We start from the raw sequence: 25,943 nt of genomic DNA, 5'->3' as shown, positions 1-25,943 counted from the left end.
GTGATAGGACCAAAGAGTTAATCAATGTCATTTTCCATAAATAGACAAGTATTTACCTCTCCATGGTTGCAGAATCGTATCTATTTTTGCTAACTTTCTATTGAAATGAATTGTGGTAAGATCATTTATATTTATTGAGATGTGAATACCAAGTATGTATTCTTCAACATCTGTCCATTATATTGGTAAACTACAAGGTAGTGTAAACACTATTTTTAAATGAGCCAATATGTAATATTGTGCACTTGTCATAACTAGGTTTTAATCCAGATAAGCTAGAAAAGTGATAAAGATCTTCAATGAGACTGTGCAGTGATCCAGATTGCAGCCTTAAGAAAAAACTTGAGTCACCGGCATACATTGACACTTTAGTTTTTATCCCATGGATTTCTAACCCCTTGATGTTCTTGTTGGATTTAATTTTAATAGCTAGCATTTCAATGGCCATTATAAATAGATATGGAGACAACAGACAGCCTTGTTTTTTCCTCTTAAATCTCAGTACTTTCTGAGAAGTAACCATTATTTACTATTTTACATCTGGGGTTGCTGTACATAACTTTAACCCATTGTAAAATAGATTCAACTAAATTAAAGTAATCAAGGCATTTATATATAAATTCTAGTTGTACTTTATCAAGCGCCTTTTCAAAATCTGCTATGAAGACCAGGCCTGATATCTTCAATGTTTCATAATGTTCAATTATGAAACATTGTGTGTGTGTTATACTAACAGCGTGGAACCTGGATGGTGTAACTCAAAGTGCTTGCCTACTCTGAAATGTTTCTGTGTGGCGTGGATACGATTGAGCTCTCGTGTGTGTCATCCCTGAATTAGATGCTTTTCCTGGCTGCAAAACCATTCACTTGTGCCAATTACACCCTAGACAGCACCATTCATGTGTAGCATGAAACAGACTAGTGAGGACAGGAGGGAATGGGCTATACGCTCTTAGAAAAAAGGTTCTTCAGCTGTCCCCATAGGAGAACCCTTTTTGGTTCCAGGTAGAACCATTTTGGGTTCCATGTACAACCCTCAATGGAAAAGGTTCTACATGGAACCAAAAATGGTTCTACCTGGAACCAAAAAGGTTCTACTTGGAACCAAAAAGGGTTCTTCAAAGGGTTCTCCTATGGGGACACCAAAGAACCCTTTTAGTTTCTAGATAGCACCTTTTTTTCCTAGGAGTGTAGGAGGAGAGGAAAGCGGAGAAATGAGACTAAGGAAGACAGTAGAAGAGAGGGGGAAGGATGAGAGTTGATAAGAGGGTGAGAAGAGGAGTAGAGGAGAGGAGCAGAAGAAGAGAGGTGACTCATGCATCTTAATTAGCCACTAACCAGCAGCGTGTCAGTGTTAGCGAGGAGAGGAGAGGCTGCCACAATGTATTAGCACCAGTGTTGGAATAAGTTACTTGAAATCTATTACATATTACTTGTTACATATCGCAAAGGTAACACTTTCTTTAACAATATTATTTTGCATGGAAAGTAATGTGTTATATTACTTTGAGTTACTTTCATGAAAAAAAATCTCAAACCCTCTGTCACGGCTGTCGAAAGAACTGGACCAAGGGGCAGCGTGGTGAGTGTACATATTTATTTTATTTATATACACCTGAAACCCCACCTCTTTAAGGAATACCTAGGATAGGATAAAGTAATCCTTCTCACCCCCCTTAAAAGATTTAGATGCACTATTGTAAAGTGGCTGTTCCACTGGATGTCATAAGGTGAATGCACCAATTTGTAAGTCACTCTGGATAAGAGCGTCTGCTAAATGACTTAAATGTAAATGTAAATGTATATGACACCAACAAAAACGATAAACAATCCAAAAACCAACCGTGAAGCTTAAGGCTATAGTGCCAACAATTAAAGACAATTTCCCACAAAGAAAGGAGGGAAAAGGGCTACCTAAGTATGGTTCCCAATCAGAGACAATGATAGACAGCTGTCCCTGATTGAGAACGATACCCGGCCAAAACATAGAAACACAAAATCATAGAAAACACAACATAGAGTGACCACCCCAAATCACACCCTGACCAAACCAAATAGAGACATTAAAAGGCTCTTCACAGTCAGGGCGTGACACCCTCACTGTTTTTTTTTATGTCGGAGGGAGCGTGCTCTACCAAAGGCTACTTAACACAGGTATCATTAGTTTATCCTGTCATCTGTGGCAGTATACTTTCCTGTGCTAGTAAACAAGTGCTGTGCTTTCATCTGGGCTTAGTTAGCCTAATATATTTTAAGCTAAACATCTGTACAGATTTCCTTCCTTTTCAAAATCTTTCTCTCCAGCCGCCAGTTCTGTATATACCGCTGCATAGAGATGTAGATTGGGCACACCTGCCACTAGACCGTGAAGCCCTCTATTGGCTCTGCTATCACATAAATGATCAATGGCAAAGATCACAGGTGCCCCCTTTATACATATTTACGGACAGCAGAACAAAATGAGGAAGTCAAGATCGGATCATGGAAACACTCGCCCGGTAGAAATATTATTCCGAAAGTAACTATAATTATTTTACCCAGTTTTAAAAAAGTAATGGGGTACATTACTAGTTACTCATAATAAGTAATCTTATTACGCAGTGCAATACTTTTGTGACGCATTACCCCCAACACTGATCAGCACAGAGTGCACACCTGGAGCTGAAAGCCCAATTAGCTCAAAAATATTTGAGGCTGGAAAGAGAGAAGGAGAGTATGTGCATATGCTTGTGTTTTCCATATGCTTGTGTTTTCCATATGCTTGTGTTTTCCATATGCTTGTGTTTTCCATATGCTTGTGTTTTCCATATGCTTGTGTTTTCCATATGCTTGTGTTTTCCTCTGTGTACTGTATGTGTCAAGTAGAAGACTCATACCTGCTCCTCCAAAGCCTTCGTCTGAACAATACCACTCTGAAAGCAGCAAGAGGAATTTCCACTCTAACTACCTGTTAACTGTGTGTGTGTGAGAGAGAGAGAGAGAGAGAGAGAGAGAGAGAGAGAGAGAGAGAGAGAGAGAGTCTTTCTGCTTTGTGTTCCCTGGTCGCCTACTGTGTATGTTTGTGTGTATGAGTGAGTATATGGGGGTACAATCTTATTTTGTATCTGTGTCTGTGTGTGCTCTACCTCAGTTTCCAATTAAGGGAACCTATATTCTCCAGTGCTATTACTGCCCAACTCATCTATCCAATGTTTGTCATCCAAATGGATGTTTGTGTCTCTCCGGTGTTAACCAGCCCAGTCACACCTGATGCACTGGATATTAGACATACTGACGTTTGGTTTAGCTTGTCTCCACGGTAACAACCTGGCTGTTTTCCTTGCGTTGGCGGTCAGTGGCATTTGGGGATGATGTTAATGCCACAGGGACAACATGACCTTAACAGCGCTTGGAGGGGAGGGGGGTGGGGGGAATTGGAGGGAGGCTGGGGGAGGGCGGTCCCTGTGTGATATAGACTGACCCATCACCTCACCTTAGCATCAGCCTGACACACACACACCAAGGGAACACACACCCAAAGGCATAGCCGCGGGAAGTAGTTTGGGGGTGGGGGTGCTGCAGAAAAAAATGCAGTTTTTTTCCCTCCCCACATTGTCTATTTTGGTCTGCTAATACAGGACTAGTAAAGGCCAGGTGCACTACTTTTGTGATAAATATTTAAGCAACGTATTTGAGTTTTTACCAGCATTTGTAACTTGACTTTCATAATTACAGTTGAAGTCAGAAGTTTACATACACCTTAGCCAAATACATTTAAACTCAGTTTTTCACAATTCCTGACATTTAATCCCAGTAAAAATTCCCTGTTTTAGGTTAGTTAGGATCACCACTTTATTTTAAGAATGTGAAATGTCAGAATAATAGTGGAGAGAATGATTTATTTCAGCTTTTATTTCCTTCATCACATTCCCAGTGGGTCAGAAGGTTACATACACTCAATTAGTATTTGGTAGCATTGCTTTAAATTGTTTAACTTGCGTCAAACATTTCAGGTAGCCTTCCACAAGCTTCCCACAATAAGTTGGGTGAATTTTGGCCCATTCCTCCTGACAAAGCTGGTGTAACCGAGTCAGGTTTGTAGGCCTCCTTGCCCGCACACACTTTTACAGTTCTGCCCACAAATTATCTATAGGATTGAGGTCAGGGCTTTTTGACGGCCACTCCAATACCTTGACTTTGTCATCCTTAAGCCATTTTAAGCATTTTAAGCCTTAAGCTTGCAAGCCTCCCCCTTTTCCCACCAAACATAATGGTGGTCATTATGGCCAAACAGTTCTATTTTTGTTTCATCAGACCAGAGGAAATTTATTTTAAAAAATCTTTTAAAAATTCTCCATGTGCAGTTGCAAACCGTAGTCTGGCTTTTTTATGGCTGGTTTGCAGCAGTGGCTTCTTCCTTGCTGAGCGGCCTTTCACGTTATGTCGATATAGGACTCGTTTTACTGTGGATATAGATACTTTGTACCTGTTTCCTCCAGCTTCCTCACAAGGTCCTTTGCTGTTGTTTTGGGATTGACTTGCACTTTTCACACCAAAGTCCATTAATCTCTTGGAGACAGAACACGTCTCCTTCCTGAGCGGTATGACGGCTGCGTGGTCCCATGGTGTTCATAATTGCAAACTATTGTTTGTACAGATGAACGTGGTACCTTCAGGCATTTGGAAATTGCTCCCAAGGATGAACCAGACTTGTGGAGGTCTACAATTTGTTTTCTGAGGTCTTGGCTGACTTCCCTATTATGTCAAGCAAAGAGGCACTGAGTTTGAAGGTAGGCCTTGAAATACATCCACAGGTACACCTCCAACTGACTCAAATTATGTCAATTAGCCTATCAGAAGCTTCAAAAACAGTGACATCATTTTATGGACTTTTCCAAGCTGTTTAAAGGCACAGTCAACTTAATGTATGTACAACTTTGGTGATACAGTGAATTAATCTGTATGTGAACAATTGTTGAAAAAATTACTTGTGTCATGCACAAAGTAGTTTCCTAACCGACTTGCCAAAACTATAGTTTGTTAACAAGAAATTTGTGGAGTGGTTGAAAACCGAATTTTAATGACCACCCTAAGTGTATGTAAACTTCCGACTTCAACTGTAGAGGACCAGCCTATGTACAATAAATACAGTAGTGCATATTTACATTACGTGGTTTGTAAGGATGGTAAATTAATACTGCACACAAGTCGTTGTTTTCCATGTTATTTGATCAAGACAAATGAATTAATTTGATGTGTATGTTTTGTGTCTTTGCCCATAACCTTGCACCTTTTGATAGAGTTGGTAGAGCATGGCGCTTGTAACGCCAGGGTAGTGGGTTCGATTCCCGGGACCACCCATACGTAGAATGTATGCACACATGACTGTAAGTCGCTTTGGATAAAAGCGTCTGCTAAATGGCATATATTATATTATTATTATTATTATTATTTTGATGTAAATGTTTGAGGACAGGGTTTTCTTCTTTCTGGATTCTATTAGAATGACAATCACAGAGAAATGGACAGGGCAACAGCAACAACTTACAATTACAACTATGGAATCCTGCTAGATACTGTTCTTAATTATATAACTACCTTTCTTGCCAAAACAGAGATGCTGAAATTGTTTTAGGCCTGCGTTACAGACGTCTATAACGGTCCACCAATACTAGTAAAGGTCCATTACTATGTTATGTTTGATTTATTTCTATTTTTCAGCACCCCTACTTCCCGCGGCTATGCCCAAAGGGAACACGCACACACACTAATACCAAGGAAAAACACGCATACAAGAAACAAAAGACATACTGCACATAGAGCCTCATCTAACCATGTAAAGCCTATCTGGGAAGAATCAACACGAGCTTGGAATACAGCACCTTCGCCGACTCTCTATACCTTCTCCTTTCCCTTCCTCCCATCCCTACCACACTCTCTTTCTCTATGCTTTCTTACCTTCCTCATTCACCTCTCCTCCTTTCCGCTCACCCCTCTCCTTTTCCGGCTCACCCCTCTCCTTCCCCGCTCACCCCTCTCCTTCCCGGCTCACCCCTCTCCTTCCCGGCTCACCCCTCTCCTTCCCGGCTCACCCCTCTCCTTCCCCGCTCACCCCTCTCCTTCCCTGCTCACCCCTCTCCTTCCCCGCTCACCCCTCTCCTTCCCGGCTCACCTCTCTCCTTCCCGGCTCACCCCTTTCCTTCCCGGCTCACCCCTCTCCTTCCCCGCTCACCCCTCTCATTCCCCGCTCACCTCTCTCCTTCCCCGCTCACCCCTCTCGCTTCCCCCTCAACCTCTGCTCCGTGCTTCCCGCTCAATCTCCGCTTCCCCCACAACCTCCGCTCTCCCCTCAACCTCCGCTTCCCCCTCAACCTCCGCTTCCCCCTTCATCTCCGCTTCCCCCCTCATCCCCCTGCAACCTCCGCTTCCCCCCTCAACCTCCACTTCCCCCCTCAACCTCCGCTTCCCGCTAAACCTCCGCTTCCCCCTCATCCCCCTCAACCTCCGCTTCCCACCTCAATCTCCGCTTCCCCCTCATCCCCCTCAACCCCCCGCTTCCCCCTCAACCTCCGCTTCCCTACTCAACCTCCTCAACCTCCGCTTCCCCGCTCAATCTCCGCTTCCCCGCTCAACCTCCGCTTCCCCCTCAACCTCCGCTTCCCGCTCAACCTCCGCTTCCCCGCTCAACCTCCGCTTCCTCCTTCAAACTCCGCTTCCCCCTCAATCTCTGCTTCCCCCTCATCACCCCTCAACCTCCGCTTCCCCCTCAACCTCCGCCCCCCCTCATCCCCCCTCAACCTCCGCTTCTCCCCTCAACCTCCGCTTCCCCCTCATCCCCATCAACCTCCGCTTCCCCCTCAACCTCCGCTTCCCCGCTCAACCTCCGCTTCCCTGCTCAACCTCCGCTTCCCCCTCAACCCCCGCTTCCCCCCTCAACCTCCGGTTCACCCTTCATCTCCGCTTCCCACCTCATCCCCCTCAACCTCCACTTCCCCCTCAACCTCCGCTTCCCGCTCAACCTCCGCTTCTCTGCTCAATCTCTGCTTCCCCCTCATCCCCACTCAAACTCCGCTTCCCCCTCAACCTCCGCTTCCCCGCTCAACCTCCGCTTCCCTGCTCAATCTCCGCTTCCCCCCTCATCCCCCTCAACCTCCGCTTCCCCCCTCAATCTCCGCTTCCCTACTCAACCCCCTCAACCTCCGCTTCCCCCATAACCTCCGCTTCCCCCTTCATCTCCGCTTCCCCCCTCATCACCCCCTCAACCTCCACTTCCCCCCTCAACCTCCGCTTCCCCGCTCAACCTCCGCTTCCCTGCTCAATCTCCACTTCCCCCCTCATCCCCCCTCAAACTCCGCTTCCCCGCTCAACCTCCGCTTCCCTGCTCAATCTCCGCTTCCCCCCTCATCCCCCTCAACCTCCGCTTCCCCCCTCAACCCCCGCTTCCCCCCTCAACATCCGCTTCCCTACTCAACCCCCTCAACCTCCGCTTCCCCGCTCAACCTCCGTTCCCCCTTCAAACTCTGCTTCCACCTCAACCTCCGCTTCCCCCTCAATCTCCGCTTCCCCCCGCTTCCCCCCTCAACCTCCGCTTCCCCCTCAACCTCGGCTTCCCCGCTCAACCTCCGCTTCCCTGCTCAATCTCCGCTTCCCCCCTCATCCCCCCTCAACCTCCGCTTCTCCCCTCAATCTCCGCTTCCCCCCTCATCCCCCCTCAACCCCCGCTTCCCCCCTCAACCTCCGCTTCCCTACTCAACCTCCTCAACCTCCGCTTCCCCGCTCAAACTCCGGTTCCCTGCTCAACCTCCGTTTCCCCCCTCAACCTCCGCTTCCCCGCTCAACCTCCACTTCCCCCTTCAAACTCCGCTTCCCACCTCAATCTCCGCTTCCCCCTCGACACCCCTCAACCTCCGCTTCCCCCCTCATCCCCCCTCAACCTCCGCTTCCCCCCTCAACCTCCGCTTCCCCCTCATCCCCATCAACCTCCGCTTCTCCCCTCAACCTCTGCTTCCCCGCTCAACCTCCGCTTCCCCGCTCAACCTCCGCTTCCCCGCTCAACCTCCGTTTCCGCCCTCAACCTCCGCTTCCCCGCTCAACCTCTGCTTCCCCGCTCAATCTCCGCTTCCCCCCTCATCCCGCTCAATCTCCGCTTCCCCCCTCAACCTCCGCTTCCCCCCTCAATCTCCGCTTCCCCCCTCATCCCCCCTCAACCTCCGCTTCCCTACTCAACCCCCTCAACCTCCGCTTCCCCGCTCAACCTCCGCTTTCCCCCTCAACCTCCGCTTCCCCCTCAACCTCCACTTCCCCCCTCAACCTCCACTTCCCCCTCAACCTCCGCTTCCCCCTCAATCTTCGCTTCCCCCTCATCCCCCTCAACCTCCGCTTCCCCCTCAATCTCCGCTTCCCCCTCATCCCCCTCAACCTCCGCTTCCCCCTCAACCTCCGCTTCCCCCCTCAACCTCCGCTTCCCCGCTCAACCTCCGCTTCCCGCTCAACCTCCGCTTCCCCGCTCAACCTCCGCTTCCCTGCTCAATCTCCGCTTCCCCCCTCATCCCCCCTCAACCTCCGCTTCTCCCCTCAATCTCCGCTTCCCCCTCATCCCCCCTCAACCCCCGCTTCCCCCCTCAACCTCCGCTTCCCTACTCAACCTCCTCAACCTCCGCTTCCCCGCTCAAACTCCGGTTCCCTGCTCAACCTCCGCTTCCCCCTCAACCTCCGCTTCCCCGCTCAACCTCCGCTTCCCCCTTCAAACTCCGCTTCCCACCTCAATCTCCGCTTCCCCCTCGACACCCCTCAACCTCCGCTTCCCCTCATCCCCATCAACCTCCGCTTCTCCCCTCAACCTCTGCTTCCCATCGCTCAACCTCCGCTTCCCCCTCAACCTGCTTCTCAACCTCCTCCGCTCATCCCCGCTCAACCTCCGTTTCCGCCCTCAACCTCCGCTTCCCCGCTCAACCTCCGCTTCCCCGCTCAATCTCCGCTTCCCCCTCATCCCGCTCAATCTCCGCTTCCCCCTCAACCTCCGCTTCCCCCTCAATCTCCGCTTCCCCCTCATCCCCCTCAACCTCCGCTTCCCTACTCAACCCCCTCAACCTCCGCTTCCCCGCTCAACCTCCGCTTTCCCCTCAACCTCCGCTTCCCCCTCAACCTCCACTTCCCCCTCAACCTCCACTTCCCCCTCAACCTCCGCTTCCCCCTCAATCTTCGCTTCCCCCTCATCCCCCTCAACCTCCGCTTCCCCCTCAATCTCCGCTTCCCCCCTCATCCCCCTCAACCTCCGCTTCCCCCTCAACCTCCGCTTCCCTGCTCAACCTCCGCTTCCCCCCGCTCAACCTCCGCTTCCCAGCTCAACCTCCGCTTCCCAGCTCAACCTCCGCTTCCCGCTCAACCTCCGCTTCCCCCCCCCTCAATCTTCCTTCCCCCCTCATCCCCCTCAACCTCCGCTTCCCCCTCAATCTCCGCTTCCCCCTCATCCCCTCAACCTCCGCTTCCCCTCAACCTCCGCTTCCCCCTCAACCTCCGCTTCCCCCTCAACCTCCGCTTCCCCGCTCAACCTCCGCTTCCCTGCTCAACCTCCGCTTCCCCCTCAACCTCCGCTTCCCCCTCAACCTCCGCTTCCCCTCTCCTTCCCCGCTCACCCCTCTCCTCTTCCCCCTGCTCACCTCTCTCCTTCCCCCGCTCACCCCTTTCCTTCCCGGCTCACCCCTCTCCTTCCCCGCTCACCCCTCTCATTCCCCGCTCACCTCTCTCCTTCCCCGCTCACCCCTCTCGCTTCCCCTCAACCTCTGCTCCGTGCTTCCCGCTCAATCTCCGCTTCCCCCACAACCTCCGCTCTCCCCTCAACCTCCGCTTCCCCCTCAACCTCCGCTTCCCCCTTCATCTCCGCTTCCCCCTCATCCCCCTGCAACCTCCGCAACCTCCCTTCTCAACCTCCCCCCCCTCAACCTCCGCTTCCCCCTCAACCTCCGCTTCCCCGCTAAACCTCCGCTTCCCCCTCATCCCCCTCAACCTCCGCTTCCCACCTCAATCTCCGCTTCCCCCCTCATCCCCCCTCAACCCCCGCTTCCCCCCTCAACCTCCGCTTCCCTACTCAACCTCCTCAACCTCCGCTTCCCCGCTCAATCTCCGCTTCCCCGCTCAACCTCCGCTTCCCCCCTCAACCTCCGCTTCCCCGCTCAACCTCCGCTTCCCCGCTCAACCTCCGCTTCCTCCTTCAAACTCCGCTTCCCCCTCAATCTCTGCTTCCCCCCTCATCACCCCTCAACCTCCGCTTCCCCCCTCAACCTCCGCTTCCCCCCTCATCCCCCCTCAACCTCCGCTTCTCCCCTCAACCTCCGCTTCCCCCCTCATCCCCATCAACCTCCGCTTCCCCCCTCAACCTCCGCTTCCCCGCTCAACCTCCGCTTCCCTGCTCAACCTCCGCTTCCCCCTCAATCTCCGCTTCCCCCTCAACCTCCGGTTCACCCTTCATCTCCGCTTCCCACCTCATCCCCCCTCAACCTCCACTTCCCCCCTCAACCTCCGCTTCCCCGCTCAACCTCCGCTTCTCTGCTCAATCTCTGCTTCGCCCCTCATCCCCCCTCAAACTCCGCTTCCCCCTCAACCTCCGCTTCCCCGCTCAACCTCCGCTTCCCTGCTCAATCTCCGCTTCCCCCCTCATCCCCCTCAACCTCCGCTTCCCCCTCAATCTCCGCTTCCTACTCAACCCCTCAACCTCCGCTTCCCCCCATAACCTCCGCTTCCCCCTTCATCTCCGCTTCCCCCTCATCACCCCCTCAACCTCCACTTCCCCCTCAACCTCCGCTTCCCGCTCAACCTCCGCTTCCCTGCTCAATCTCCACTTCCCCCTCATCCCCCTCAAACTCCGCTTCCCCCGCTCAACCTCCGCTTCCCTGCTCAATCTCCGCTTCCCCCTCATCCCCCTCAACCTCCGCTTCCCCCTCAACCCCCCTTCCCCCTCAACATCCGCTTCCCTACTCAACCCCTCAACCTCCGCTTCCCCGCTCAACCTCCGTTCCCCCTTCAAACTCTGCTTCCACCTCAACCTCCGCTTCCCCCTCAATCTCCGCTTCCCCCGCTTCCCCCTCAACCTCCGCTTCCCCCTCATCCCCCTCAACCTCCGCTTCCCCCTCAACCTCGGCTTCCCCGCTCAACCTCCGCTTCCCTGCTCAATCTCCGCTTCCCCCTCATCCCCCTCAACCTCCGCTTCTCCCCTCAATCTCCGCTTCCCCCTCATCCCCCTCAACCCCCGCTTCCCCCTCAACCTCCGCTTCCCTACTCAACCTCCTCAACCTCCGCTTCCCGCTCAAACTCCGGTTCCCTGCTCAACCTCCGTTTCCCCCTCAACCTCCGCTTCCCGCTCAACCTCCACTTCCCCCTTCAAACTCCGCTTCCCACCTCAATCTCCGCTTCCCCCTCGACACCCCTCAACCTCCGCTTCCCCCTCATCCCCCTCAACCTCCGCTTCCCCCTCAACCTCCGCTTCCCCCTCATCCCCATCAACCTCCGCTTCTCCCCCTCAACCTCTGCTTCCCCCTCAACCTCCACTTCCCCCTCAACCTCCGCTTCCCCCTCAACCTCCGTTTCCCCCTCAACCTCCGCTTCCCCCTCAACCTCTGCTTCCCCCTCAATCTCCGCTTCCCCCTCATCCCGCTCAATCCGCTTCCCCCTCAACCTCCGCTCCCCCTCAATCTCCGCTTCCCCCTCATCCCCCTCAACCTCCGCTTCCCTACTCAACCAACCTCCGCTTCCCCGCTCAACCTCCGCTTTCCCCAACTCAACCTCCACTTCCCCCTCAACCTCCACTTCCCCCTCAACCTCCGCTTCCCTGCTCAATCTCCTTCTTCCCCCTCATCCCCCCCTCAACCTCCATCTTCCCCCTCAATCTCCGCTTCCCCCCTCATCCCCCTCAACCTCCGCTTCCCCCTCAACCTCCGCTTCCCTACTCAACCTCCTCCCTCAACCTCCGCTTCCCCGCTCAAACTCCGGTTCCCTGCTCAACCTCCGCTTCCCTCCTCAACCTCCGCTTCCCCGCTCAACCTCCGCTTCCCCCTTCAAACTCCGCTTCCCACTCTCAATCTCCGCTTCCCCCTCAACCTCCGACACCCCTCAACCTCCGCTTCCCCCTCATCCCCCTCAACCTCCGCTTCCCCCTCAACCTCCGCTTCCAACCTCCGCTCCCCCTTCATCCCCATCAACCTCCGCTTCCCCTCAACCTCTGCTTCCCCGCTCAACCTCCGCTTCCCCGCTCAACCTCCGCTTCCCCGCTCAACCTCCGCTTCCCCGCTCAACCTCCGTTTCCGCCCTCAACCTCCGCTTCCCCGCTCAACCTCCGCTTCCCCGCTCAATCTCCGCTTCCCCCTCATCCCGCTCAATCTCCGCTTCCCCCCTCAACCCCCGCTTCCCCCCTCAATCTCCGCTTCCCCCTCATCCCCCCTCAACCTCCGCTTCCCTCCTCAACCCCCTCAACCTCCGCTTCCCCGCTCAACCTCCGCTTTCCCCCTCAACCTCCGCTTCCCCCCTCAACCTCCACTTCCCCCCTCAACCTCCACTTCCCCCCTCAACCTCCGCTTCCCCCTCAATCTTCGCTTCCCCCCTCATCCCCCCTCAACCTCCTCTTCCCCCCTCAATCTCCGCTTCCCCCCTCATCCCCCTCAACCTCCGCTTCCCCCCTCAACCTCCGCTTCCCTGCTCAACCTCCGCTTCCCCGCTCAACCTCCGCTTCCCCGCTCAACCTCCGCTTCCCAGCTCAACCTCCGCTTCCCCGCTCAACCTCCGCTTCCCCCTCAACCCCGCTTCCCCCTCAACCTCCGCTTCACTACTCAACCCCCCTCAACCTCCGCTTCCCTGCTCAACCTCCGCTTCCCTGCTCAACCTCCGCTTCCCCCCTCAACCTCCGCTTCCCCCTCAACCTCCGCTTCCCCTCTCAACTTCCGCTTCCCCCCTCCCTCCCTGATTGCCTCTCTCCTCGCTTGTAGAAATGATCTGACGATCCAATCTGCGGTTATTACCCTGCTAGACGCATCACCACACACACATTAACACACACACATTAACACACAGCCCCAGCATGTTCCCACATACCACCCCATTACAGGACCCAAATGAAAACTGCAATTTTATTTTCTCCTGCCGCTTGTAGAAGTATAGGTTATATTCTAGGAATGTGCATCTCTTTACAAACATGATTTGATAAGCACCTACCCTCTTCAAAAAAGTTCCAATGGGTTCTTCAGCTGTCCCCAAAGGAGAACCCTTTTTGGCTCCAGGTAAAGCGCTTTATGGTTCCAGGTAGAACTTTCTGTGGAAAGGGTTCTACATGGAACCCAAAATGGTTCTACTTGGAACCAAAAGTGTTCTACCTGGAACCTACAAGGATTCTTCAAAGGGTTCTCATATGGGAACAGCCGAAGAACCCTTTTAGGTTCCAGATAGCACCTATTTCTAAGAGTGTAGATACATGGGCTCTGATACGATACAGAAATGATACTTTTAGTTTGAAATGATTCGGTGCGATTCGATTTGATTAGTGGAACGAATCAATGTGATTCAGTTGGATTCAATACAATACGATGAACTAACAATTGTTGCATGAACATTTCATTTTCTATTCTAAATGAATATCTGATAGTGATGGAGCTCAGGGGCTGAGCTGGATCTGTCTGAGCTGACTTCTCTGAGCTGAGTGGCCCTGTGTGTGTGCTTAGGTGTGTAGGTGTGTGTATTGTAGGTGCGTGTGTGTGTGTGTCGTTGGCGAGAGCAGCTGCGTGTGTGCCTTAAAATGCTTTATATTGTGTCACTGCTTGCTTCTCCATCCTTTTCACTCCTCCTTTCTCAACTCCCCTCCTCCTCCCCCTCCCCCTTCTCCTACCCTCTCCTCCCCACTGCCAAGGTCGTTGCCCTCCCTCCTGGTTTTAGCATTCCCCTCGTATCCCCCATAATCCTTAGTGTTTGAGCAGCCGATACAAACACATTCTATTCAGCCCCCGCCAGGGGTACTCTAATACCCAACAGTGTGTGTGTGTATGTGTGTGTAAGTGTACGTGTGTGTGTGTGTGTGTGTGTGTGTGTGTGTGTGTGTGTGTGTGTGTGTGTGTGTGTGTGTGTGTGTGTGTGTGTGTGTGTGTGTGTGTGTGTGTGTGTGTGTGTGTGTGTGTGTGTGTGTGTGTGTGTGTGTGTGTGTGTGTGTGTGTGTGTGTGCGTGCGCGTGCGTGCGTGTGTGTGTGTGTACACGTGTGTAAGTGTACGTGTGTGTCTGTTTGTTTGTGTGTGTGTGTACAGGCCTTTGTGTCTGAGAACCCTCAGAATGTTTAGTATTCTCTACGACATGCGTCCTTGCATCCCTGTTCTCCTCTCTGCTCTTTGGGAGGAAAACACCAACACTTGATAGCCCAATAGCTAAAAAAAAAAGAGGAGAGGAGGGGGGAAAGAGAATAGAAAATGTAAAAATGTAATTCGTTCCACTTTTCCAGAGGGACTGTTATCTTCCATGCTGTCCAATTAGCCCCCGTTCACAGTGTTTAACAGTTGCCCAGGTCTCCAGGTCTCCAGATCCCCGGGTCTCCAAGTCTCCAGATCCCCAGGTCTCCAGATCCCCAGGTCTCCAAGTCTCCAGATCCCCAGGTCTCCAGATCCCCAGGTTTCCAGATCTTCAGGTCTCCAGATCCCCAGATCTTCAGGTCTCCAGATCTTCAAGTCTCCAGATCTCCAGGTTTCCAGATCTTCAGATCCCCAGGTCTCCAGATCTTCAGATCCCCAGGTCCCCAGATCTTCAGATCCCCAGGTCTCCAGATCATCAGATCCCCAGGTCTCCAGACTGAACTGTCTGACACACTAAATAGCTATTGGGCTGTTTGGTTTGGTAAGACTGGGTCATTTGGTTAATGGACTGTGGCAGGCTTAGTTGTAATCGATGTGGAAATGGGATATGGTTCATAGACTAGATATGGGGTTGGGTTTATAGGGTATTGATATGGGAGTTAGTTCTCAGAACAAATGGTATGGGATATGGGTATGGTTTGGTGAATATTGATACAGTATTGCAGAGTGAGAATAGGAATTTGTATTTAAAGTACATTCATCTCGGGCATCTCGTTTTGCCTCTGTGTGTATGTGTGTGTGTGTGAGTGCGAGCGTGTGAGTGTGTGTGTCTGCTGTGTGTGCTTTGTGTGGCTGTGCCGCAGGCTACCCTAGTGTGAAATCGTGTGGCGGTTCCTCCATTCCGCTTCATTTAGCCACGCATCACCCATCTCTCATTCCTGACAAGTTTCTTAACTGCTCCAAAACGCAAGCGCCTCGGGGTAGGGTGGCGTGGCATGTGTGGTACTCCAAGTGGGACACTAATAAAGCTAGACGCTGCCATGGCAACAGGGTGGAGGCTAACTTATCCTCTGTGTCTGGGGGTCGAACACCGCTCGGCTATGACACACACACACACACACACACACACACACACACACACACACACACACACACACACACACACACACACACACACACACACACACACACACTCCTTAGGCGTGACGAATGGCTTCGATGGACATGGCTGTGTTGAGTCGAGCCCTCAGCCTCAGAGGGGCCAGACAAAGCCCTGTGAAACACACACACACACACACACACACAATGACCGTGAAAAAGGCACAGGCTCTCAAAGAAAGAAAGGGAAGCTCACTGACTGTTCCCTTATTGAAGAAACGACACTCACTCATACTGTACTGTATAACCGTGTCCACATCCTACTGTCCAACACACACGTAGCTAGACAGTTGGGGGGGGCATATACGGTTGCATGATAGTACCAGTGTAACAGGCACATTCTCTGTTTGAGAGATTTATTGCATTTCAGAGATCAGAGGAAGGATACCCACACACACAATCCTTCAAACCACCCCCAACATTCTTTCCCAGGACCCCCTCACTTCTGTCAGTCATAGCAGTGGAAAAGGGCACTGGCTTCTCAGCAGCCAATCACCATGATCTTTAATAAAAGTATTACCCTTGAGCTTCCTGAGGTATGGGGGAGGGATGGGGACGCCTGTGCTCTACCTGACATTTAAGAAAAGCAGTTTTCACACACACACAAACACAGGGTTTTTCATAACCACAGAGATGATGACAAACATCTTGTAATAAAGAATGGTTATTATTATCAAGAACAACTACAGTTTCTTTGTGTTTCATAGGTAATTTAATTACATCAGTGAGTAAAGAAACCTATGAGATTGAAGTTATAATAGACTGTGAAACCTGGAGACAATATGAATTGAATCAGAAAGTCAGTGATGAAAGGTGAGCCAACACCAAACCTACAGGTATTGGGTTCTATTGAGAGAAATGAGATTATGAATATTTAGGGCAAAATCATGTTTTTCTTTCCCATCTGCCATTCAGCTCAGTACCTAGCTATCCCCATGAGTGCAGCTTAGAATGACACACACACACACACACAAACACACACAGAACAATGCAAACTGGTATAGAAGGACAGTCTATTCACTGACAGAATCAGACAGAGGACACCTGCTAGTCTGATACACCCCCCTCCTCTTACTCCCTCCACCGTTCTTTCACTCTCTCTCCCTATCCTTCTCTTCTCCCTCCCTCAGTACTTTCCTCTCCCTCCCTCTTTCACAACCTCTCTCTTTCTCACCTCCCTCTATTAAAATTCTACTCCTTGCTCAGCCCCGTCTCTGAGAGTGGGTTAGCCAAGCGTGTCACAGTGAGAACCAGTGAATGTTAATGAACTGTGTGTGTGTGTCAGGGAAGGAGGGAGTATTCTGTGAATATGAGACATTTCTGTTCTTTGAGGGCAGAGCAAGCGGAGAGAGGAAGAGCGGAGAGAGGTAGTAGAGCTGAGAGAGGGAGAACGGAGAGAGGAGAGAGGGCGGAGAGTGGAGAGCGGGAGGAGAGCAGAGAGCGGGAGCCGAGAGCGGGAGGAGAGCAGAGAGCGGGAGCGGGGAGCGGAGAGCGGGAGCGGAGAGCGGGAGGACAGCAGAGAGCGGGAGCGGAGAGCGGGAGCGGAGAGCGGGAGGAGAGCAGAGAGCGGGAGCGGAGAGCGGGAGCGGAGAGCGGGAGGAGAGCAGAGAGCGGGAGCGGAGCGGAGAGCGGGAGCGGAGAGCGGGAGGAGAGCAGAGAGCGGGAGCGGAGAGCGGGAGCGGAGAGCGGGAGGAGAGCAGAGAGCGGGAGCGGAGAGCGGGAGGAGAGCAGAGAGCGGGAGCGGAGAGCGGGAGCGGAGAGCGGGAGGAGAGCAGAGAGCGGGAGGAGAGCAGAGAGCGGGAGCGGAGAGCAGAGAGCGGGAGCAGAGAGCGGGAGCGGAGAGCGGGAGGAGAGCAGAGAGCGGGAGCGGAGAGCAGAGAGCGGGAGCAGAGAGCGGAGAGCGGGAGGAGAGCAGAGAGAGGAGAGCGGGAGCGGAGAAGAGAGCGGAGAGCGGAGAGCGGGAGCGGAGAGCGGGAGCGGAGAGCGGAGAGCGGGAGGAGAGCAGAGAGCGGGAGCGGAGAGCGGGATCGGAGAGCGGAGAGCGGGAGGAGAGCAGAGAGCGGGAGCGGAGAGCGGAGAGCGGGAGGAGAGTGGAGAGCGGGAGGAGATTGGAGAGCGGGAGGAGAGTGGAGAGAGGGAGGAGAGCCGAGAGCAAAGAGAGGTAGGAGAGCAGAAAGCGGGAGGGAAGTGGAGAGCGGGAGGAGAGTGGAGAGCAGAAGGAGAGTGGAGAGAGGGAGGAGAGCGGAGAGCGGGAGCAGAGAGCGGGAGGAGAGTGGAGAGAGAGAGTACAGCGGAGAGCGGGTGGAGCTGAGAGAGGGAGGAGAATGAAGAGCAGAAGGAGAGTGGAGAGAGGGAGGAGAGCAGAAAGCGGGAGGGAAGTGGAGAGCGGGAGGAGAGTGGAGAGCGGGAGGAGAGTGGAGAGAGGGAGGAGAGCGGAGAGAAAAGGAACGAGGCAGTCGGCTGATTCACCACCACCCCATCCATCCATCCATCGATCCCTCCTTTCTCTTTATTGTTTTCTGCTTCAGTGATGGGGTGGTGGAGGTGTGTGGGAAAGGATCCCCCCTCCACACACACACACACACACACACACACACACACACACACACACACACACACACACACACACACACACACACACACACACACACACACACACACACACACACACACACACACACACACAGCTGCTCTTCATCCCTTCCACCTGCCTCCATCTCTCCTATTTCTCCCAGTGTCATCACTACCTCCACCTGTATCTTATTCCCTCTCACTCCATCCATCCAGCCATCCTTCTTTTTTTCTCTCCAGTCCCCACGCCCTTCTAACCCACACACTCTGTGTTACCACCGTGGTCAAGAAAATGATCAGCCAACAAGCTGGAAGAGGTAGAGGAGAGGAAAAAGAGTGGAGAAAGAGAGGAAGAGTGAACTCTGTCCATTTAAGATACTCCAGACGTTCCAGTTTCCTCTATGGATTATCCAGAGCCCCATGGACGGATGGAGGAGTGGAGGAGAAAAGAAAAAGAGGAATAGAGAAGAGAGAAGAAAGGATTTGCACTCCGGACAGCCAGTCCGTGTGACGGGTATATATATAAAAACTCTAATCATTTCCTAACAACTTCTGCTTCTAAATGTCCCTTTGGCATTTTTCATTTTGGTTTAATCTCTTTCCCTCTCTCTTTTCCCTCCTTCCCTCTCTCCTGTCTCCAGCCCTGCAGGCTGTGTTTGGGACTCTGGCTAATTGTGGAGTATTCTCAGGACTCCAGCAGAGGAACGAGAGAGACTCACTCTATCTTTCTTTCCATTCTAATTAATTCCCCTCTGTGCAGACACTCAAAGAGATTTTCTCTCGTTCCTTCGCTCTCTCTCTCTCCTTCTCTCCATCCGGCGACTTGAGAGCAGAATAATTGGGAGTGGAGAATTGGCTTTTCTGTGCCTCTGCCAGAGGAGTGAGCTCTCCCAATCCTTCACACACCTGGTTGTGTGCGAGTGTGTGCGTGGATGAGTGTGTGTGGAATCTCTGACTTATCCCTAGGGGCTTTGGGAGGGGGTGTACCACACTAGTGTGAACTGGGCGTGCATGACAGAAAAATGAGAAAAGGAAAGAGGGAGTGAGAGAAAAGGGTAGTACAGTAGAGCACTAATCCGGTAGAAGTATTTCCCTAAGGAGGGGTGTGAGGGGAGAAAAGAAGGAAAGTACTGCTTTCACTTGAAGCCCAACCAGTGATGTGGACGGACAGAGTGAGCAAATAAACGACAAGACTGAGAAGAGGAGAGAAGAGACGAGGAGAAGAGACATCGGCCCCTTCACAACATCAGCAAGTCACCCAGACTGAGAAGAGGAGAGAAGAGACGAGGAGAAGAGACATCGGCCCCTTCACAACATCAGCAAGTCACCCAGACTGAGAAGAGGAGAGAAGAGACGAGGAGAAGAGACATCGGCCCCTTCACAACATCAGCAAGTCACCCAGACTGAGAAGAGGAGAGAAGAGACGAGGAGAAGAGACATCGGCCCCTTCACAACATCAGCAAGTCACCCAGACTGAGAAGAGGAGAGAAGAGACGAGGAGAAGAGACATCGGCCCCTTCACAACATCAGCAAGTCACCCAGACTGAGAAGAGGAGAGAAGAGACGAGGAGAAGAGACATCGGCCCCTTCACAACATCAGCAAGTCACCCAGACTGAGAAGAGGAGAGAAGAGACGAGGAGAAGAGACATCGGCCCCTTCACAACATCAGTAAGTCACCCAGACTGAGAAGAGGAGAGAAGAGACGAGGAGAAGAGACATCGGCCCCTTCACAACATCAGCAAGTCACCCCGACTGAGAAGAGGAGAGAAGAGACGAGGAGAAGAGACATCGGCCCCTTCACAACATCAGCAAGTCACCCCGACTGAGAAGAGGAGAGAAGAGACGAGGAGAAGAGACATCAGCCCCTTCACAACATCAGCAAGTCACCCAGACTGAGAAGAGGAGAGAAGAGACGAGGAGAAGAGACATTGGCCCCTTCACAACATCAGCAAGTCACCCAGACTGAGAAGAGGAGAGAAGAGACGAGGAGAAGAGACATCGGCCCCTTCACAACATCAGCAAGTCACCCAGACTGAGAAGAGTGCACAAGACAGAAGTCAATTGACGAACAAACAAATTCTCATACTGTCAGCCCCTTCAACCTCTTTGCTTTCTGGTCTGTCTCTCTCTTAGGGCAAAGAGCCAAATACACACACACACACACACACGCACACGCACACACACGCACACACACACACACACACACGCACACTCACACACAAAAGAACAGAATGAGAGAAACCTGGCTTCGTCTGGGACCCTTTTTTTCAGGATTGTTTTGTTTTTAGCACCCATTTATTTTTTCCCTCTTCACTCTCCTCCATCTCTCCTCCATCTCTTCACTCTCCTCCATCTCTCCTCCATCTCTTCACTCTCCTCCATCTCTCCTCCATCTCTTCACTCTCCTCCATCTCTCCTCCATCTCTTCACTCTCCTCCATCTCTCCTCCATCTCTTCACTCTCCTCCATCTCTCCTCCATCTCTTCACTCTCCTCCATCTCTCCATCTCTCCTCAATCTCTCCTCTACTCCATCTCTCCTCAATCTCTCCTCTACTCCATCTCTCCTCTCCTCAATCTCTCCTCTACTCCATCTCTCCTCTACTCAATCTCTCCTCTACTCCATCTTTCCTCTCCTCCATCTATCCTCTACTCCATCTCTCCTCTACTCCATCTATCCTCTACTCCATCTCTCCTCTCCTTCATCTCTCCACTCCTCCATCTCTCCACTCCTATATCTCCCCTCAATCTCTCCTCTACTTCATCTCTCCTCTCCTCCATCTCTTCTGTCCTCCATCTCTTCCCTACTCCATCTCTTCTCTCCTCCATCTCTCTACTCCTATATCTCTCCTCTACTCCATCTCTCCTCTCCTATCTCTCCTCAATCTCTCCTCTACTCCATCTTTCCATCTCTCCTCAATCTCTCCTTTACTCCATCTCTCCTCTCCTCCATCTCTCCACATAGGCTCTAAGAACACCATATATCTTCCACACAAACCCTTCTCTCTCTCTCTCTCTCTCTATCACTCTTTCCAATCCCCCCTCCTCACACCTCCCTTCTTTTTCTCTTTGCCTGCTGCTCCCTCACTTGCCCGGTCTCATTGTCTTCACACACAGCCGGAGTGCTTTAGTGCGAGTGTGTGCACGGCGTAACCAACCCATTCTGCAGTGGAGCCGCGGAGCACAGGGGGAGCCTGAGGTGAGTACTCACCGATTCTTTCCCATACCAAATCCTCCAGTGTTTGGTGTCACATGAGGACTGTGTTTGTGTGTCGGGCTATTTTTTCTCTGTGTGTCTGCCTGTTTTTTCTCTGTGTGTCTGAGTGCTTGCGTGTGTTTTTGTGTGTCTATGTGTAGTATCAGTAAGAGGAGCGTGTCAAAGGGGTTAATTATGTCAGGTTTCTGTAATCCCCATGGAATGGTATGTGGAGTACGAGATATGACTGTGGTAGACTGAATGTTCAGATATCTCAAGGATCACCCGGTTCCCTGTGCCAATGTGTGGGTATGTGCCAATGTGTGTACGTGCCAATGTTGGTGTGTGTGTTCATGTGTGTGTTTGTGTGTTTATGGAGCCCCAAGGTGAGACTGGCTTGGACTATAATGCTCTGGTTATGAATTACTGACCATGGCTTCAGCCTCACTCCCTGCTATTTCGCATTAAGCATGTAGACACACACACACACACACACACACACACACACACACACACACACACACACACACACACACACACACACACACACACACACACACACACACACACACACACACACACACACACACACACACACACACACACACACACATCGCATTCCATGGCAGATTTGAGTATTTCCCGGGGGTGAACAGAAATAGATCTAATTCTAAATCAGGACTGAGCAGAGGGCTAGTGCTCAAACTACCCCCATAACACTTGCAGTCCTGCAACACACACACACACACGCAGACAAACACATTGCAGCTCAGCTGCACAATATCATATTTGATTGTTCACTTTGTGCTTGAATCATTCAGACAGAATGTGCTTCACAAGTTTACATTTGGTGTTTGAGATATCCTAGTATCTTCAGGAGCTCAGTGAGAGCCTGCTCCTGTAGTCCATCTGAGATCAGGATGAGATCTGAAATCAAAACTAGGATTCAGATGAGGATTAGAACAGGGGATTACCATCTGACTCTGGTTTGGTTTTACAAAGCTGGGGGGGTTAAGGGGCAGAGATTAGGAGAAGCAGTGACGGCCAGATCCAAACCAACACCTGTTTGTTACAACTAAATGGGATAACGACAAAGGAGTGGAGTGAAGAAGGAGACAGGAGGAGGAGAACAGGAAGAAGAAGTGAAGTGGGAAAGCAAGAAATGATGAAAAGGGTGAAAGAGAAAAAGGAAAGAAACAGAGGAGGAAGGGTGCAACCCAGTCTCCAAATAATACACCAACCTGTGGCGTAGCAGCAGTAACAGAATTACACCATGGCTCGACGTTTAATTACACCATGGCTCGACTTTAAATTACACCATGGCTCGACTTTAAATTACACCATGGCTCGACGTTTAATTACACCATGGCTCGACGTTTAATTACACCATGGCTCGACGTTTAATTACACCATGGCTCGACGTTTAATTACACCATGGCTGACATTTAATTACACCATGGCTCGACGTTTAATTACACCATGGCTCGACGTTTAATTACACCATGGCTCAACGTTTAATTACACCATGGCTCGACGTTTAAATTACACCATGGCTCAACTTTAAATTACACCATGGCTCGACGTTTAATTACACCATGGCTCGACGTTTAAATTACACCATGGCTCGACTTTAAATTACACCATGGCTCGACTTTAAATTACACCATGGCTCGACTTTAAATTACACCATGGCTCAATGTTTAATTACATCATGGCTCGACGTTTAATTACACCATGGCTCGACGTTTAAATTACACCATGGCTCGACTTTAAATTACACCATGGCTCGACTTTAAATTACACCATGGCTCGACTTTAAATTACACCATGGCTCGACTTTAAATTACACCATGGCTCAATGTTTAATTACACCATGGCTCGACGTTTAATTACACCATGGCTCGACGTTTAAATTACACCATGGCTCGACTTTAAATTACACCATGGCTCGACGTTTAATTACACCATGGCTCGACGTTTAATTTGGCTCGACATTTAATTACACCATGGCTCGACGTTTAATTACACCATGGCTCGACTTTAATTACACCATGGCTCAACTTTAAATTACACCATGGCTCGACGTTTAATTACGCCATGGCTCGACGTTTAATTACACCATGGCTCAACGTTTAATTACACCATGGCTCGACGTTCGACGTTTAATTACACCATGGCTCGACACACTATGGCTCAACTTTTAATTACACCATGGCTCGACGTTTAATTGCGCCATGGCTCGACATTTAATTACGCCATGGCTCGACGTTTAATTACCCCATGGCTCAACGTTTAATTACGCCATGGCTCAACTTTAAATTACACCATGGCTCGACGTTTAATTACACCATGGCTCGACGTTTAAATTACACCATGGCTCGACTTTAAATTACACCATGGCTCGACTTTAAATTACACCATGGCTCGACTTTAAATTACACCATGGCTCAATGTTTAATTACATCATGGCTCGACGTTTAATTACACCATGGCTCGACGTTTAAATTACACCATGGCTCGACTTTAAATTACACCATGGCTCGACTTTAAATTACACCATGGCTCGACTTTAAATTACACCATGGCTCAATGTTTAATTACACCATGGCTCGACGTTTAATTACACCATGGCTCGACGTTTAAATTACACCATGGCTCGACTTTAAATTACACCATGGCTCGACGTTTAATTACACCATGGCTCGACGTTTAATTACGCCATGGCTCGACATTTAATTACACCATGGCTCGACGTTTAATTACACCATGGCTCGACTTTAAATTACACCATGGCTCAACTTTAAATTACACCATGGCTCGACGTTTAATTACGCCATGGCTCGACGTTTAATTACACCATGGCTCGACGTTTAATTACACCATGGCTCGACGTTCGACGTTTAATTACACCATGGCTCGACGTTTAATTACACTATGGCTCAACTTTAATTACACCATGGCTCGACATTTAATTGCGCCATGGCTCGACATTTAATTACGCCATGGCTCGACGTTTAATTACGCCATGGCTCGACGTTTAATTACGCCATGGCTCGACGTTTAATTACGCCATGGCTCGACGTTTAATTACACCATGGCTCGACATTTAATTACACCATGGCTCGATGTTTAATTACACCATGGCTCAACTTTAAATTACACCATAGCTCGGCGTTTAATTACACCATGGCTCAACTTTTAATTACACCATGGCTCGATGTTTAATTACACCATGGCTCAACTTTAAATTACACCATAGCTCGGCGTTTAATTACACTATGGCTCAACTTTTAATTACACCATGGCTCGATGTTTAATTACACCATGGCTCAACTTTAAATTACACCATAGCTCGGCGTTTAATTACACTATGGCTCGACGTTTAATTGCGCCATGGCTCGACATTTAATTACACCATGGCACAACGTTTAATTACACCATGGCTCGATGTTTAATTACACCATGGCTCAACTTTAAATTACACCATGGCTCAACGTTTAATTACACCATGGCTCGACGTTTAATTACACCATGGCTCGATGTTTAATTACACCATGGCTCGACGTTTAATTACACCATGGTTCGACGTTTAATTACGCCATTGCTCGACGTTTAATTACGCCATGGCTCGACGTTTAATTACGCCATGGCTCGACGTTTAATTACGCCATGGCTCGACGTTTAATTACGCCATGGCTCGACGTTTAATTACGCCATGGCTTCACGTTTAATTACGCCATGGCTCGACATTTAATTACGCCATGGCTCAACGTTTAATTACGCCATGGCTCGACGTTTAATTACGCCATGGCTCAACGTTTAATTACGCCATGGCTCGACGTTTAATTACGCCATGGCTCGACATTTAATTACGCCATGGCTCAACGTTTAATTACGCCATGGCTCGACGTTTAATTACGCCATGGCTCGACGTTTAATTACGCCATGGCTCGACGTTTAATTACGCCATGGCTCGACGTTTAATTACGCCATGGCTCGACGTTTAATTACGCCATGGCTCGACATTTAATTACGCCATGGCTCAACGTTTAATTACGCCATGGCTCGACGTTTAATTACGCCATGGCTCAACGTTTAATTACGCCATGGCTCGACGTTTAATTACGCCATGGCTCGACGTTTAATTACGCCATGGCTCGACGTTTAATTACGCCATGGCTCGACGTTTAATTATGCCATGGCTTCACGTTTAATTACGCCATGGCTCGACATTTAATTACGCCATGGCTCGACGTTTAATTACGCCATGTGTTGCCATATCTTAGGTGTTAGTTAAACTCCACAAAAGTGAAACTTCAACTTAAGTTCAGGCATTCATTCCTACTGGTTAAGTTAATGGTTAAGGTTTGGGAAAGGCTTAAAACAAACACTAAAAAACAAGTGCCTAGCATTGGGATTGAACATGTGACCCTCAGGGCCAGAGGCTGCGGCTTAAACTTGAGTGAAGTCAAGCCAAAACTCATCCGTTCAAACTCTTCCCTTCTTTCTGTCTTTCATCACAGCCAGGGAGTGAGCAGAGAGGGAGAGAACGAGGACCAGGGGAAAATCCATGAATTCACACAATTTCTCTCTCTATCACTGCAGCCAGGTAAAGAGAGGGAGGAAGGGAGAGGCACATCTCTGGCAGTGTACTGACCGTCTGGGTTTAGTTATTCTCTCTTTATGATCAGTATTGATTTTTGCGTCATCTTACACAGACACAC

General features: G+C 50.6%; 1 protein-coding gene across 1 annotated transcript in view; it reads left to right on the top strand.

Moving 5' to 3' along the window:
- Positions 1-25,943, top strand: part of LOC127931912 (translation initiation factor IF-2-like) — a 46,315-nt gene that overhangs the window by 8,950 nt on the left and 11,422 nt on the right. Inside the window, exons 3-5 of the mRNA XM_052526050.1 lie at positions 14,519-14,782; positions 16,891-17,614; positions 21,141-21,222. Coding sequence (XP_052382010.1) covers positions 14,519-14,782; positions 16,891-17,614; positions 21,141-21,222 — 1,070 coding nt within the window. The remainder of the gene's footprint in view (positions 1-14,518; positions 14,783-16,890; positions 17,615-21,140; positions 21,223-25,943) is intronic.

This window comes from Oncorhynchus keta, chromosome 10 (genome assembly GCF_023373465.1).
Source record: "Oncorhynchus keta strain PuntledgeMale-10-30-2019 chromosome 10, Oket_V2, whole genome shotgun sequence".
NCBI lineage: Eukaryota > Metazoa > Chordata > Actinopteri > Salmoniformes > Salmonidae > Oncorhynchus > Oncorhynchus keta.
This window is presented reverse-complemented; position numbering and strand designations above follow the sequence as displayed.